Here is a 15,696-nt window from a genome sequence, read left to right on the forward strand (position 1 = left end):
TTTCGCATGATGCCACAAGGAGCTGCAGGCATATTTTAATACGACCGGCTTTCGTTGCTTGTACTGCACACTTAAACCAGGAAGTGTTGGGAGGTTGGGAGTTCATTAGTGGACATTTGAAGCTTTCATGCTGTTATTTCTCGGTTCTCGAAAAGGCGCGTGCTGTGGATAACTGCAACTGCAAAGCGAATATAAGAACAAACATTGGTTGCGAATCGAATCGAGTATGAATAGAATGTACCTATGTAGTTTAAACTAAAAACAAAAAAATTGTCACTACACAATGAAAACATACATATTGCACACTTCAGCGAAAAAAATTGATATACCACTAACTTGATGCATACATGATGCATACAGCAGGTTATAATTTGATGCATTCTGGAGTTGCCCGATATTTCCGTGCTGGGTTGCTGGTAGAGGGACGTGGAATAAGGAGCGGAGCGGCACGGCGCATTGCTGTCTGGACGCGAAGAGATCGACGGCTCGCGAAAGAAACGAAGAGCGGCAGCTTCAGGTATATAGAACGCGAGCGGGATCAAATTTTCCGGGCTACTTCGCGGCAGTTGAAGGCGAAGTGTGGGCTGTGTAGATTGCCGCCCCAGACGTGGCGTTCTCGACGAGATTCAGTTCGCTTAGCCCTGCGAATCAATTTCGCCGCGTTGCGAGCCCAGATGGCATTGAAAGCGAAAGTACGCCGCAAGGCACGTACGTTGCACGGGCCGCTCTGTGCAAGATGTACTTGCAAGGGCTCACTCCGAGGCTGTGCATCATCCTACTTCGGGATGTTGTCCAGCACGACTAACGTGCTGGGCGAGACCTGCTGGTAGACTGCCACAATACCGAAAAGCCCCAGCGAGGGGGGCTGAGAGTGGAACAAAAGTTATTTTTACGAGACGAGGAAATGCATAAAAAAGGCCCTAGGGCTCCCAATCTGTACATCGACGGAGAAGCTACTGGCCCTAGGACTGCATAATACGATTGCAGAAATCGCGGAGGCGGTTAAAACCTCGCAACTTGAAAGACTCAGCACGACGCGAGTGGGAAGAGCTACGCTAAGTAATCTTGGAATGGCCACAGACAGGGGGCAAAAGGAAAGGGTCGACATTGACAGGGAAATCAGGGCGCACCTAAGAATCCCTCCCCTACCCAAGAATATGCACCCTGAGTTTAATAAGGAAAGGAGACAGAAAAGGGCGGAAGCGATAGAAAGAATATATCGGGGTAAACCCCGAAATGAAGTCGCCTACGTAGATGCGGCAGGGGACAGACATAGTCGATACATGACCATAGTGGCGGTAGATGGGGAGGGCACCCTCATCACGGCGGCCACCATACTAGGGAAAGAAACCGAGATAGCGGAGGAAGCCGCGATAGCGATCGCTTGCGCTGTCACCAAAGCTAGATATATTATTAGTGACAGTAAGACTGCAATCCAAAATTTCAGCAGAGGGAGGACAAACCCCCTCACCACCAAAATTTTAACACAAGGAGTGATTGATAGGACGATCAACATCATCTGGACCCCGGCGCACGAATCTGTCAGCGGTAACGAGGCGGCCCACAGTGCAGCTCGAGATCTCTACCTCCGTGCTGTACAGGATGGGTCGGCTCAGGCCGAACATGATAGAGAAGGGCGATTAATCTCGTATCAAGAGATTACAGAACACTACAAGCAATGCCGGAGGTGTTTTCCCCCACCAAACACGGCGTTAAATAGGAGTCAGGCGACGGCGTGGAGACGCCTGCAGACTGGAGTATACCCAAACCCAGTACTAAACAAACATATCCGATCGAACTGCGAGGACGATAAATGTAAAAAGTGTGGGGCGAGAGGAACCCTCGACCATATAATTTGGGAGTGCGCTTACTCCCCAGGCAGGGCGCAAAACAGCAGTAGGGAAGCCTGGGAAACCTTGTTGCGGAGCTCGGACCCTGAGCTCCAAATCACCGCCGTCCAATTGGCAGAAGAGGCTGCCGGCGAAACCAACCCGGCCAGCATCGAATGCGACCATCCCGTGCGGCTGGGCCGCTCCTAAGTCCTCTGTCCTCTCCCCTGTAAAGGGGGGTGAGACAGAGCGGCCCAGGCGGTGTGGTCTTTCTCTGTTGGACAATAAAAGTTTTCAACAACAACAACAACTTGTCTCATGATCACTTGTGCCTCAAAATACGCAGGTTCTAGGTTCTAGCGTGGGAACTGCAGGATGAACGCCGTCGTTGCGAAACGACGCACGCGAGTTCCCGTTTCCGTGCGCGTCTCTTGTAGTGACTGCAAACGATAGCAGCACGGCGTTAAGCAGAGGCGCCCGTTCTTTCAGCGTACTACTATTATAGCGTTACTGCGCGTGCACTGAATTTCGCCGCGTGCTAGCAACTGATTCTACGAAAGAAGTGAGTGCCATTTGGAAATGCTGCTGTTTAACCGCGCGCCGCGCGTTCAGGTGAACAAAAATTTCCCGATTTCTGAATGTTTAGGACAACCTTTATAGATATATAAACGTTGGTTTAGGATGTTCGAATAGTAAAGCGCACTAAAATCCTCGCATGCCAGCTCAAGCAACGTTTAGCTTAAGTATCTAAAAAAACGTTGGCTTAATTAAGTAGCTGAAGTCAATGTGCACCGTCAAACCTGCCGTGGTGGCTCAGTGGTTAGGGCGCTCGTCTACTGATCCGGAGTACCCAGGTTCGAACCCGACCGTGGCGGCCGTGTTTCGATAGAGGCGACACGCAAAAGCGCCCGTGTGCTGTGCAATGTCAGTGCACGTTACAGATCCCCAGGTGGTCGAATTATACCGGAGACCTCCACTACAGCACCTTTCTTCCTTCTTTATCCCTTCCCCTATGGCCCGGTTCGGGTGTCCACTGTGATGAGACAGTTTCTGCGCCATTCCCTTTCCTGAAAAACCAATTTTACTCCGTCAATACGTATATGAAATCAAAGTATACTCAAGGTAAGCTACACCGGAAAACGCTTTTTTTTTTTCGTTACCTCTGGGGCTGGCTGGGGAAGTGTCTGAAAACCGAAAGTGAAATCCCGCACCGTGAGAAAACAGGCACGCATAGACAAATGCCGTGTGTCATTCGTTTCATCACCGCGTGATTCAAAACTTGACCTAAATTTGTAGAAAAAAAGTGGAGTAATGATGATTTTCTAATTTTAAGTAAGAGATTTTCTTTGCTTGGCTGCTGGGAGGATCACGACAGGATTTTTTCTTGTAAACTTAATTTATTGTTTTCGTCGTCATGGTTACGCTTCCGAGGTGGTGTGATGGATTTGTGTGATGGAGGAGGGAGCTGTTTATTGCACACCGACGCTGACATCGAAAAAGAAAAGGCGCGCACAAGAAAAGGTATGAAGAACTTTTCCGTTTCATGAAACTTGTGGAAGTACGCATGGGTTGCAGGAGCAGTAATGGACTATGCTTTTAGCCTCTGCGTCCGCAGCACAGCACCTTGACGGTGATGCGGAAGTACAGTTTCGATCGATGCGCTTTTACTGCCAATTGCTGCTCCAAGCCATCACTTCCGCAGGAAAAAAGAGCGGATGTTGGGCAGTGTAATTAAACCGTGTTTTCCTAATCAATTAGTTGGTCCGCATCGAGTTGCGGTCACCGGTTGGAGCCTCCACGCACATCTGCCGTGGAGCCTCTCCGGCTTTCACGCGACTGCGCTAATGCGGATGGCCTCTCCGTCAGAAAAATGAATGATATCGATCTTTTTTTTTTTTTGCCGCAGGCGGTTTGCATTTACATTCCGCTTCTGCGCCAGTATCAGCCGAAAAATAAACAACGATTTTGTCAATCACTTTGCATCGATTACGAGCTCATTAAGTGCCGCGATTGATAGAGGTTCAGGGCACATTTGGTACTCCGCCACACCATGTGAAGATCGTGTTCAGTTTTTTGGTTGCATGCAGTTGGGTGCGAGTAGTCACAGTTAAGTAAACTTATTGATATGCAGAGTGGCATAATGGAAACAAAATTTTTAGTGGTTTTTTGAGAAAAGGAAACAGCGCAGTAACTGTCTCACTTCTCGGTGGTCACCTCAACCGCGCCGTCAGGGAAGCGAGGAAGGTGGGTGTGAAAGAAAGGTAAAGAGGTGCCGTAGTTGAGGGGGCTCCTGAATAATTTCGACCACCTCGGGATCTTTAACGTGCACTGACATCGCACAGCACTCGGGCGCCTTTTGCGCTTCGCCCCGTTTAAATGTTTTTTTTTCCTCTCTCCCTCTCGATCGAAACACGGCCGCCTTGGCCGGGTTCGAACCCGGGTACTCCGGCTCAGTAGCCGAGCGCCCTAACCATTGAGCCACTGTGGCGGGTTGAAAAAAAAAAAAAAAGCTGGGTTTTAAATGCACGCACCAGCTCTTTGAGTGCATGAGTAGAATGCGAAAGAAATGTGCATATTGATGTAGACTGAGAACTGCAATGTAAGCCGAGTAAAAATATTGAACGAGAGCGTAAAAAATGCTCAACGGAATAATGACGCAGATCAAGTGACAGGACAGCAGGAGATTACAAACACACACAAGCGCCATCTCCTGCTGTCCTGTCACTTGATCTGCGCCATTATTCCGTTAAGCATGTCTGACCAACTTTCCCAATCCTTTACGCTTCTTAAAAAATGGCAGTGTGAAAAATGCAAAGTGTGCTGATTTGTAGAATTAGCTGCAAGGCTTTGTTATAATGCAACCATATCCAGCAAATCGCAATCAGAGGCACACCATCTGGCTAGATGGGCGCAAGAGTGCTTGAAATGAATGGCTAGCTGTGGCAAACAAGACACGATAAACTGGTCAGGGTTGCAAGCACTTGGGAGTGATTCTGTTTCTTGCCAAAAACGAAGTGAGGTCTCACAAGTCCTACAGACAATTAAGTTGAAATAAACATTTCTTGCTTGATGTGCAAAGCACTGATGCACTGCTATCAGCAAAATTAGGATTTCAGTGCCATGTTGTTAATTAAATTTGAACATGAACTTTGTACACATATAATTCAGCAGTCATTCGACTAGTGTCATCATTTAGAGTCCACTCATAATGTGTTTAGTACTCTGGTGCACAAAGCATGTTTTATGCATTGTTAAAACTTTATACATCACATCTGAGCAGCTTTGCTTGTGAGGAAGGTTTTAATTCCATAGCACACTTGTTAATTTGTTTTCTTATGCTCTTCAGCATAGTATGCATAAATGCGAAATTTTTTGTTGATTCATTTCACCTTGTTGTTTTGAACTATATGGGTCACAAGTGCTTTACCTCGTTTGACCTCTCATATGTTTAGCTACCTAGCTGATTGAAATTAATCTAGATTGTCTACTTTGGAGCAAGCTAAGCATCCTGGGGTTCTTTAGCTTGTACTGAAGTCTTACTCCAGCATTCTTGCATCTTACCGCGATCTGACTGCAGCAGCTGCCATTATTTTAAATGACCCTGAAAGACTAAAGGGAGTGTTATTACCCGCAGGCAACATGAAATTTGAGGGCATAATAAAAGTAGCAGCTAGGCTGCAGTCATCTCGCTGTTGGTACAGCTTTGTTCACTAAGGCCTTCTGTCTTGTGTGCAGCTGCTGCGCTCACCTGTGGCGTGTGCCCTGCTACCTGCCATCAGCCTGCTGGCAGTGCCAGGAGCCAGCCTGGAGCCAGCTCGCCCAGCCATGTCAGGGCCCTCGCCGGGCAAGAGTCCTCGCTTTCCCATTGCTGTGGACATTCCAATTCCGCCAGAGCGGCGGACTTCAGCCATAAACATTGTCACTAACCCCAGCTTTGACGGCGGCTTGGAGCAGGCTCCGGAGGAAGCTCTGTAAGTGCTCCTTTTTGTGGCTTTTCTATTGCACTGTTGGATGACATGTGGGGCCATGCAATTTCATGGGACTCTTGTACAAATGCAGCTACTCTACAATTCAGCCAAAGAACGAGTGTGGATCTAGTCCTGGAACGCCACCTCCTCCTCTGCCTCCCAAACAGCTTGAAGTTCTTTACACCAAACCAATTAAGGTAGGAAGTACCACCTGTTAAGGTTACAGTACTTGTGCATCACAACAAGGTATCACAAATTGTTGCCCAGAATTGTAGCTGTGGGTTTTACTTTTTGCTTAATGGAATGTTTAGGTTTCATTTGCAATTGATGCAGTTACATTTTTTGCTTTGAGGTTATTGATGACGGGCATATGTGTTGCCATAAATGCCTTGTTTAGTTTAGGCTTTAACTAGATTAATTGCTGCATTTTTAGCGCCTTGAATGGTTTTAAGCATGTTCCAGAGATCTTGATAATTTCAGTTGTCAAGCAGTTCTGTAATGCTATATCTACAGTTAATTTATTTCTGGCCAATTTTTAATCTTGCCTTTTTCAGATTTGACTCATAAACCACCTTAGAAAGCTGTTGAAAGCTAGTAATTTATTAAATATTTTATCTTCTGTAGTACATCCAGTTGGAAAAGAACTTTATATTTAGAGTAGAAAGTAATTAAATTGATTTAAGAGCACTGTGTTAGCCATAATGGTTTACTATATGTTATTTCATTGTTGTCATGAACCAGAAGTTTTTCACTGTTTTGGCTATGACATTACTGCTTCTCCATATATTTTGAGGACATATTGAGGCCTCGATTGCTGCATTTAATGAGTATATCAGTCATTTAGGTAGTCAATGTTAGATACAAGTATACACATGCTACTAATAGTACAGCAGCTCTCACACAAAGGAGTCTTGTGAACAGGAAATGCAACTGCCTTGGTTGAAACGGACGGAAACTGCATTGTGGGAGGTGTACTATCAGCAAGATATGAAACGCGAGCAAGACAACTGAACCACGCACAGCAAAATACACAGCTCTTAGCCAGAGGAAGCTCAATACTAGCTCCTATTATTTTGACTTTGAAGGTGCAAAGACTTTTATTCAGAAGTGTTATTCAATTTACCTCGCGTGTATTTCCTCTCCATGAGCTAATATGTTGGTGTTTTTGTGTTGCCACCTCAGTTTTCTTTTTCGCGTTTCATTCATTGCTGCCAGTGCAGAGTAAAGAAAAGAAAGGGTGGGGAGGAGTGAGCACATGATCTTGGCTTATATTTTTGCCTTAGAGGCAGTTAATTGACTGGGAGAGCAAACTCAAGTGTTATTCATACCTCAAATTGACAGTCGGCAGAAGCTGTGGGTGGACAGTGATCTAGCAGGATGTGGTATTCAGCAGCCTGAGATTGCATGTCACAAAACTTATCAGAATTGCCTCTGATCATGAATAACGAAGGGAAGTACAGTCGTACCTTGTTAATATGACCCCAGTTAATATGGATGACTTGAATTATGGAAAGTTTTTTTGGGCACCAAACTTTTTCAGTTAATGTGGAAACTCGCTGTGTGGATAATGGACAAAGGGAAAATGCACACAGCCCGTTGGGGCCCATGTATTTTTGTAGCATTAGCATGGATGGTGATGACAACAAACTTTTACTGCTCCAACCAGGTGTTCCATTTCCTGCATTTTGAGTGCAGGACACCAGAAGAATGCAGTGAACAAAAATGCAAATGACAGAGTGATAACCCTTTTCTTTTGTGGTTTCATGCTTTACAGTGCAAAGTTGCCGAGTCGATGCATCTTACCATTTCCCATATTACATGAATCGCTGCGAAGAAAACTCTGTAGCTGGTGCCACTCAGAACGCTGCATTTAGCAGCTGTTAGCTGACTGAGTGCTGATGTGTAGTAGTGAGTGGTTCGTGTGATGTGAACAGTTGTAGTAGGATTTAGGTCAATTAGCCCTGAGATGCCATCAAGCATATCGAACATAAATCACTAGGCGCGTCAAGCCGTACCACATTATTTCAGGCATAATGGCGACAGGATAATGGGCTTGTAGGTCCCAAAATTATGCCCAATTTCAACTTCACTGGCCACCACTATGCACACTAGCAGACTTTAATTATAGTGTGTTGTTTATTAAACATTTTGTTTTCTTCGCGATTCATTATTACAGACTTTCTTTAAGGACCATTTTGCTCGGGAACCAAAATGTCCACATTAACGAGGCACGACTATACTTGAATGAATGAGTAAATAAATGTCTATTGACCTTTGGGTGGAGTACTGTGTGGTGGCTACCCAGTCTGCCTGGTTGATCAAGTAGAGTGTGTGGGTCTCTCCTCTCAAAGCATGAGTGTGATTAGGGATAGAAGAGATTGTAGGGATGGCCTGGCATTGCCAGACCACATGAAAGAGGTCAGGATGGCCCATACAGAAAGGAGAGGCAACAGGCAAGGGGACGTGCAAAAACGGTAATATCGCTTTTTGCAGGAACCACTATCGTAACTTTTCCCGTACAACCGTGTGATTGTGTTGCCGCCAGAACCACAACGCGTGACGCACTAGCTCGTTTGGGCGGATGGGGAAACAAACATGTCAAGGCATCAGAACAACTATGTTCATTAACAGATTCTACCTGTGAAGAGAATATAGACAATTTAATTGATCTTGTTTCTATCATTATATTATTTTTACTTATGTCCACAAAAAAAATATCATCAAAAAATTAAAACCTGGTTGCTAAACCTGCGATTTTTTTTCGGAATTGTGGAAAACTAGGAGACTTAACTATAGTGGTATTTGCACCAAGTTTCTTTTGTTTGACATGCAGGATTTCACATGACCATTTTGGCCAGGTAGTTTTGATTGCAGTCATTCTTGAAAGGTGGACATTTGTTGACCGGGGGAGGAGAATCACCTTTTATTCTTAAGTTTGGTCTGGAATCTAGGCGCTTTACTTATGCGAAAATTATGTGAGGACTCAATTTCTTATTAAAAACAGCAATAATAAAGTAGAACTCCGCTATTACACTCTTGATGGGTCCCAGGGGGAAAAAAGGTACGTAAGAGCTGTGAAACAGATTAGCCAAACACATTGAAAATTGAAGCTCTAGGACTGGATTGAACCCAAGGTCATTTCTGTCTCAGAGCCTGAAAAAGTTGTACATCATTGTCTCCTGCTTTTTTTTTTTTACTATTTGCTGCTAGCGGCAATATGCTTTTCTAAAATTTCTGAGACTCTTTTGGCTCGTGCGATTGTTGGTTGCAATAGTTCTGCATGCACCAAACTTCTTGAATGTTGTGTGATGGCTCTTCGTGTCTGCTAGAGCAGCTGCCAGAGCAGGAGGGAGCGAAGCTGCAACACACGTGCACACTCCTACGCTGTTGTTGCGACAACTGTTTTAATCCCACACAGTTCTCATCTTTCATAATCGGGAATGTCATCTAAGCCACAGGAACCAAGAAAAAGTGGATGAAAGAAACCAAAGCTTCGGAGCCAGCCTGTGCTGCAGCACCTCTTCCAACAGTGCCCGCACGCAGTCTCTTGCTGCATAGTTTTGTTTTTGTGGAGAGTGCGCAAGAAGCGCCAGCAGCTTAATTGCTGTCTTTGCTGCTTTCTTATTCAGGGCGATTGCACCTAAATTCTAAGCTAGAAACAAGGACGAAGTAAAAGAAAAACAAAAAGATTGCTCTTTCTCACGTCACACGCAGAGGCGCGGCAACAGCGCGGCAACAGCGCGACCGATGACGTGGCTGTGCTTAAATCCTTTCCTGCATGTCCCGCAGCCGGTGCGATGGCGGGCGAGCCTACTAAGCAGGACAGTTCTGCACTTGTCAAGTTAGGCGCCCTCCTGTTCAGCCATGACCTAATCGAGTGGTGGGCGCTGATCGTAGACATGGGTGGCCAGGCGGAGTGGTGGGCGGTAAATCCACGACTGCCCACCGTGGGGAGATCCCTGTTTGCAATGTGTAGCAAAGTTCTTTATTTCTTTAGCCCAAGAAGGCAAAATCGAGGGAAGGTTCCCGAGGCTCAAAGGATTTTGGAGATGGCAAAGGAGATGGTCCCCAGTTGTGGAAGCTGCATATATCACAGGAGAGTCCTCCAAAGCCCTCACAGAGTTCTGGTAAGTACCGTGGTGTGGAATTGAGTACAGCATGTTTATAAGTATATGTTGCGTTAAAAAACATTTGTTTTGGTTGCTTTGCATCTAGTTGTTGTGTAAGTGATTTACTGTGCCATTTTACACTTGCATCTGTGTATATAGAAAGGAGATGGCCCTTGTACTCCTATTGCATTGTGTTTACTCTGTGTGCCCTACATTTTTTGTTATTAGAGGTGTGTTTGAGCGACTTCTCTTCTGTTTAAAGCCATTGCAAGGGCTATGAAGTGCACTTTAGTTTTAGACTTGTGCACAGTTCACTTGTGTTAGCAGAAGTTTCCATTTATGCAAAGCAATATGAAGTAAATACTCCCAAGAGTGCCAAAATTTCCTGTAACTGATTGAAAAGGGTAGCCATTTCAGCTAGGCATTGTAATTAAAAGTATCTTGGAGCCACAATCAGAAACCTTCATCAAAATATGTACTAAAATTATGCGAAGCAACTAATGTGAAAATATCGTTTTTTCTTGTTGGTAAGATAAAACTCATTCCTCTTTACTGCAGATGCTTCGTTGTTCATTGCCAGTGTATATGTAGTAGGGGCATCGTTAATGCGTACAAGAAATGGTGCCTGTTTGTACTGGATACTGCTGAGGGCTTTTGTGCTTTGTGTGATGAATCAGCAGTTAACAGTAATGTGGACCTTCTCGTTTGCGAACAAATGACAGTTGCTAGGCACAGTTAGCATGGAGTCTGGAAGTGGCACAGGAGTAAGGGGGTAATTTTCTCTATGAAAATGATGATATCCGGTATTTGGTTTTGAGCTGAAATTGTCTAATAACAGCACGAGCTTACTTGTGCACCACCACCATGTAAGCATAACTTGCACAAAAATGCTAAATTGGGCAAGTTGGAGAGGATGCATGTTTTAAAAAACCAGCGTGAAAGAAGAATGGGACAGAAGCAAGGGAACACAGACAAGCGCTGTCTCACAACTGAAATTTATTACTGGGAAGTGTACAGAATAAATAGCAAAAAGCACATGAAAAACAACTGAAGAAACAAGAAGACAAATGTGATTAAAAAAACCTGCAAGCATAACGTACACTGCCAGCTAAGTTAGATGCCAAAGTTCCTGAAATTATTGATATTTTATTAGGAGCCTTATTGGTGTGGCATTTTTTTCAGTAGCACAGCCTAAATTGTGTGTTTGCATCTGAAAAAATTTTCACACTGCTATAACCTGTACGAAACTGCTAACAGGCTTCTGTGCAATTCTTGTTCTATCCTGTAAAATAATGGTGTTTGAGCTTACTGAAATAATCAAGCTATGGCTTGTGAGTCGAGAGTGACTAGGTGAGAGCAGCATGCACTTCCTTATACCTGCATGAGTGCTGCTCTTCAATAGGGGTGTGTTCCAGCTGTGCGGAGAAGGTGCTACTTGCACAATTTTGCACAAGGTGTGCTGGCATTGAATCTTACTGAAATAAGGTCATTGTATATTAATTGGTGATTGATTTGTCATAATATAAATATGGCTTACAAGAGCACTAGAAGCCTGTAATGAAATCTGATTTTTAATTGAGTATATAAATTTAATGTAAAGAAATAAGTTAATGTTTAATATTTAGTACGATTCATATCCAGATATATTTTATTATTTTGTAATGCCTTGCACAATGGGTAGGAGTCTTGTTAAAGCTTGAAATAACCAGTCTAACTTTTTTGTTTTTTACATAGGGTGCAATTGTCAGCAACTGGCATCATTACTCCAAGACAACTATGCTATGAAGCATGAACTCCTGACATATAAGGATCGGATAAAGTCACTTACCACCAAACTGAAGCAGTTTGAAGGAATTTCGGTAAGTGCATTTGTTCTGTGAATATATTGGGAAAGAGGGAGCTGAGGGGAGGAAGTGTTCAGGTACATGGTGTGCATGTTTTACAAGCCACGAGTATGCAGAATTTACGCAAATCTATTTTCGGCTGATGGGGGTTTACTTATAGGTGTGCCACCACTGACCCGCGATGTCGGTGCTGTGCTGGTCACGTGCTGCTGCTCACTGCTTGCAGCGCATGCCTGCTCGCAGCACACGAATTGTCACTACTGGCGGTGTGCACCGTACAACTGGCAATTGTGGCTTCAGCGACGTATAGGCCTCTTGGTCGCGACTTCGGCGATCGCGAATTCGGCTCACTGCTTACAGTGCGCACCGCGTGACTGATGATCCCGGCATCGGCAATGTACAGGCAGCAGGTACCGTAAAAACCCGCGTATAATACGAACCCGAATATAATACGAGGTGAAGTTTTAGAGACGCGAAATGGAAAAAAATTTGCCCGCATATAATACAAGTGACGAAAGCTCAGAGAAGACATTCAAATCACATCCCGCTGTTCACTTCAATCACTTTCATCTTCAGCATTGCTTTGTTAAGACATTTCTTTGTCCGACAAATCATCCCAAATATACCCATCTTCCATGCCATCGAGGGCGTTCAAGATCCCACACTTCTTAAAAGAACGACGCACAAGATCTGGGATGGCCTCCCACACGTCCATGATCCATTTGCATAGCGTGGCTGGCGAAGCCTGCTTCAGCCGCCCGTTTGGCGTCACTGCAGGCCTACCTGAGCGCATCCACTCTGCATAGCAACACTTGACTGCGTCCTTGAAGCGTTTGTTTACACAAACATCAAGGGGCTGTAGTTGTGACGTCATCCCACCCGGAATCACGAGTTCAGTGCCGCAGTCACGTAGCAGCCTCTTCACCTAGTCGGCCAAATGGCAACGAAATGCATCCAGCATAAGGATGGACGGCAGAGTCAACAGTGCACCACGTCGCCTACACCACACGGACTTTACCCAGTCCAAGACTAGATCCTCATTCATCCACTCTTTCTCATGACATCTCACGATGACATTTTTCGGCACCTCCTCACCTTTCGGCATTGTTTTCCTCTTGAAGATCACGTAACGGGGGAGCTTGCAGCCATCTGCCGTGCATGATGACTGTAACTCGCGTCTTCTCGTAGCCAGTGGACCGGACGCTAACTTGTTTAGACCCCTTCTCGTGCACGGTGAGAGGCAATGGCATGTCCAGGTAAACCGGCGTCTTATCAGCATTGCGTATTTAGTCCCAACAGAAAGTTCTTTGACTAGCGCAAAAAAATAATATGGCGCTGAAAACTCGCAAGCAGATTCGAACGCTTCAGGCAGCTTCTGTGAAATCGAGGTCTGCCGGCGTAGTGAAAAGCCTGCACGGCTCATGTAGCGATGTTGTCGTGATATATACATGTAGCGGCACATGTAGTGCTTGCTCGCTTTGAAGGCATAGCGCGGTATCCCTTTTTCTTTTGCAAGCTCTCTAGCTTTTGCCTGCCATGCTCATAGCTAGATGTGCGGCTCGCTGTTGCCGTACGAACTCCGTCAGGCCAAGTTCAATTTCTGGGAATGCGCCATTGTTCGGGCCACGAACTTCGTCGTGTTCCGCTGCACGCGAAAAGGGCTTCTTCCTGTCGTCGCCATCCGCGAATGCTTCCCTTGACGACACCAAACTGCCTCCCGGCCGCTCTGTTGCTGATGTTCTCCGCAACTAAAATCACTTTTCGCTTCAAAGCAGCTGAGTACTGTTTTCGAGGCCCTGACATCTTGCTCCCAAAAAAACATCCACTCGACGAAGCGTGGCTTACATGCGAGCACGCGCATTGTCACAGGCACACGGCACACCACGACCCCTGGCACACCCAACGGATCACCAACAAAGAAAGGACATCGTGACGTCGTTTGTCGAAAGTAGCGAAGCCAAGCCGTAGCCACGCCGCAATAATGAAACCAAAACTTCGAGCAACTTCGAAAATTTTTTTTCGGATCCGCAAATAGTACGAGGCGCAAATTTAGGACGCTAATTATGGGAAAAAAACCTCGTATTATACGGGGGTTTTTACGGTACTTGGTGTTTGAGGGTGCAGTCGCAGCTCATGTGTTCGTATCATCCACAGTGGGGCAGGCGGTCGTTCGTAACGTCTGAATATCTGCCTATTGCACACAATGCACTCTGGCCAAGGCATTTTACGAATTCCTATCATCCTGAAATTCGTATCATCGAGATTCTACAGTAATTACATTGCTTAGAAGTGAAAAAAAAAAGAAAGTTAAGCAACATTAACCGTGCATTTGTGTTGTTGCAGGAAGTAATGAAAGACCTGCAGCTGAGTGTTGAGAGGGTGTCTGAAGAAAATACAAGGCTCAAGCAGTATGAAAAGTGGTAAGTTTTTTGTGGAAGCCTGTTCTCGTTTGTTGTACATTTTAACTGGCATTTTTTTGTGTGACCCCCTTTTATTGTTCCTAACTTGCTTGTAGTGTTTTGTAGTAAGTACTGCAGTGGTGTTTCATGCCATAATGAAATATTACTTTACTTAGACCTGAAAAATCTCTATTTTGGGCTCTTTTTGCCTGCAGCAGTTTGGAAAATTCCTGCAATTTTATCTACATTATTTTATAGTATTTTCTCATCAATCCATGCTGTTCCTTGGGATTAATAAAAAAAAGCCAAAGTGCAGGAATTTGCCAAGTACTATACGCTGCACATATTTGTGTTCTCTTCTGTGCGCCACCACATATTTATAGCAGAGGCAACCTGTGAGTAAAGTTGAGCACCATCACCACCTAAGGCTGCTTGTAAAAAGAAAAAATTGTGAAGAGTCCAGTTTCAAGCTTTATTCAGTTGGAATGCACTTCTTAATAAAGCAGATGAAATAAGTTTTTAAGCACGTAAATGACTAGCATGAACTTGCATCTTGTGCAAGACTTTTACAACTCGGGCTAGTGTTAGCTATCATATTTGACTATCATATTTAAACCCTAATTGGGGGATCTGTCATATAGTTGTCATATATATGGGTAGGAGTCTCAGATAAAGCTTGAAATAACCAGTATAACTTTTTGTTTTTTACATAGTGTGTAATTGTCAGCAGTGGTCACTGTCTGTGGTTACTGACAAACTGCTTTTTGGGTGCGGACTTCGCCTGTGCGAATAGGTATGAAATGGAGTATAGAAGGGAACACTCTATGCTTCAGAACACATTGCATATTTACAAAATGATAATTTTAATTATGGCTTGGCATGTAGGGTAATTTATTTTCTGCACCTATGCAAGGTTAGGTTATAATGCATGCTTGCCTCATTTTACAATTTCACAATAATTGCAACAGGTCAGGTTTGTGATTTGTGCTTTAGATTCCATAATGCACTTTTGTGCTATGCCTTCTTAAAGGCTTGTCCTGGAATGCTTACATGTGTTTAACATTAGCTGAAGCCTTGAAAAAGGCTTATTTATTTATTTATTTATTTATTTATTTATTTATTTATTTACATACCTCACAATCTTCAGACAATAAAGAAGGAACAGACAGGGATTATGCTGTGCTGGCAACTGAAATTCTATTTTATTTGAAAATTCGAAGCATGGGCGTTTCATATAAAATTTAGGTTGCCAGTGCAGTATTGTCTTCGTCTGTTCTGTTGCTTCTTTGTTATTGTATCATTCTATGCTGTTGAATCTGAAGAACGTGCCAAGGAGTCCAGCTATCCACCCTATTGATATACCTCACAGGCTATGAAATTGGAACAGCACATGAGAGGGAGCAGTTATACATAATGTGGATCAGGAAATGGCACAAAGTGTAACAGACTATATCAAAATAAATGATACAACTCTTGGGATCATGAAGCCATATACCAGGTAACTAGAAAAACATGTAAGAACAGCATTATACTGACACATGTAAAGA

The 15,696-nt window shown here is 44.4% G+C and overlaps 1 protein-coding gene and 1 long non-coding RNA gene across 6 annotated transcripts in view; one reads left to right on the forward strand and one right to left on the reverse strand.

Annotated features, from left to right (window-relative positions):
* Positions 1 to 139: 139 nt before the first annotated feature.
* Positions 140 to 3,070, reverse strand: LOC144114044 (uncharacterized). Its single transcript, XR_013310944.1, has 3 exons — positions 2,990 to 3,070; positions 2,815 to 2,896; positions 140 to 172 (listed from the first exon to the last, which is right to left on the reverse strand). It is a non-coding gene; the product is annotated as an uncharacterized LOC144114044 (long non-coding RNA).
* A 124-nt stretch (positions 3,071 to 3,194) lies between these two features.
* Positions 3,195 to 15,696, forward strand: part of LOC144114038 (uncharacterized) — a 60,146-nt gene continuing 47,644 nt past the window's right edge. For all 5 annotated transcript variants that reach the window (XM_077647478.1, XM_077647476.1, XM_077647477.1 and 2 more), the window contains exons 1-6: positions 3,195 to 3,350; positions 5,565 to 5,800; positions 5,889 to 5,994; positions 9,795 to 9,924; positions 11,641 to 11,765; positions 14,094 to 14,170. In XM_077647478.1, coding sequence (XP_077503604.1) covers positions 3,282 to 3,350; positions 5,565 to 5,800; positions 5,889 to 5,994; positions 9,795 to 9,924; positions 11,641 to 11,765; positions 14,094 to 14,170 — 743 coding nt within the window. In that variant the 5' untranslated portion in view covers positions 3,195 to 3,281. The remainder of the gene's footprint in view (positions 3,351 to 5,564; positions 5,801 to 5,888; positions 5,995 to 9,794; positions 9,925 to 11,640; positions 11,766 to 14,093; positions 14,171 to 15,696) is intronic.

This window comes from Amblyomma americanum, chromosome 1 (assembly GCF_052857255.1).
Source record: "Amblyomma americanum isolate KBUSLIRL-KWMA chromosome 1, ASM5285725v1, whole genome shotgun sequence".
Taxonomy (NCBI): Eukaryota; Metazoa; Arthropoda; class Arachnida; order Ixodida; family Ixodidae; genus Amblyomma; species Amblyomma americanum.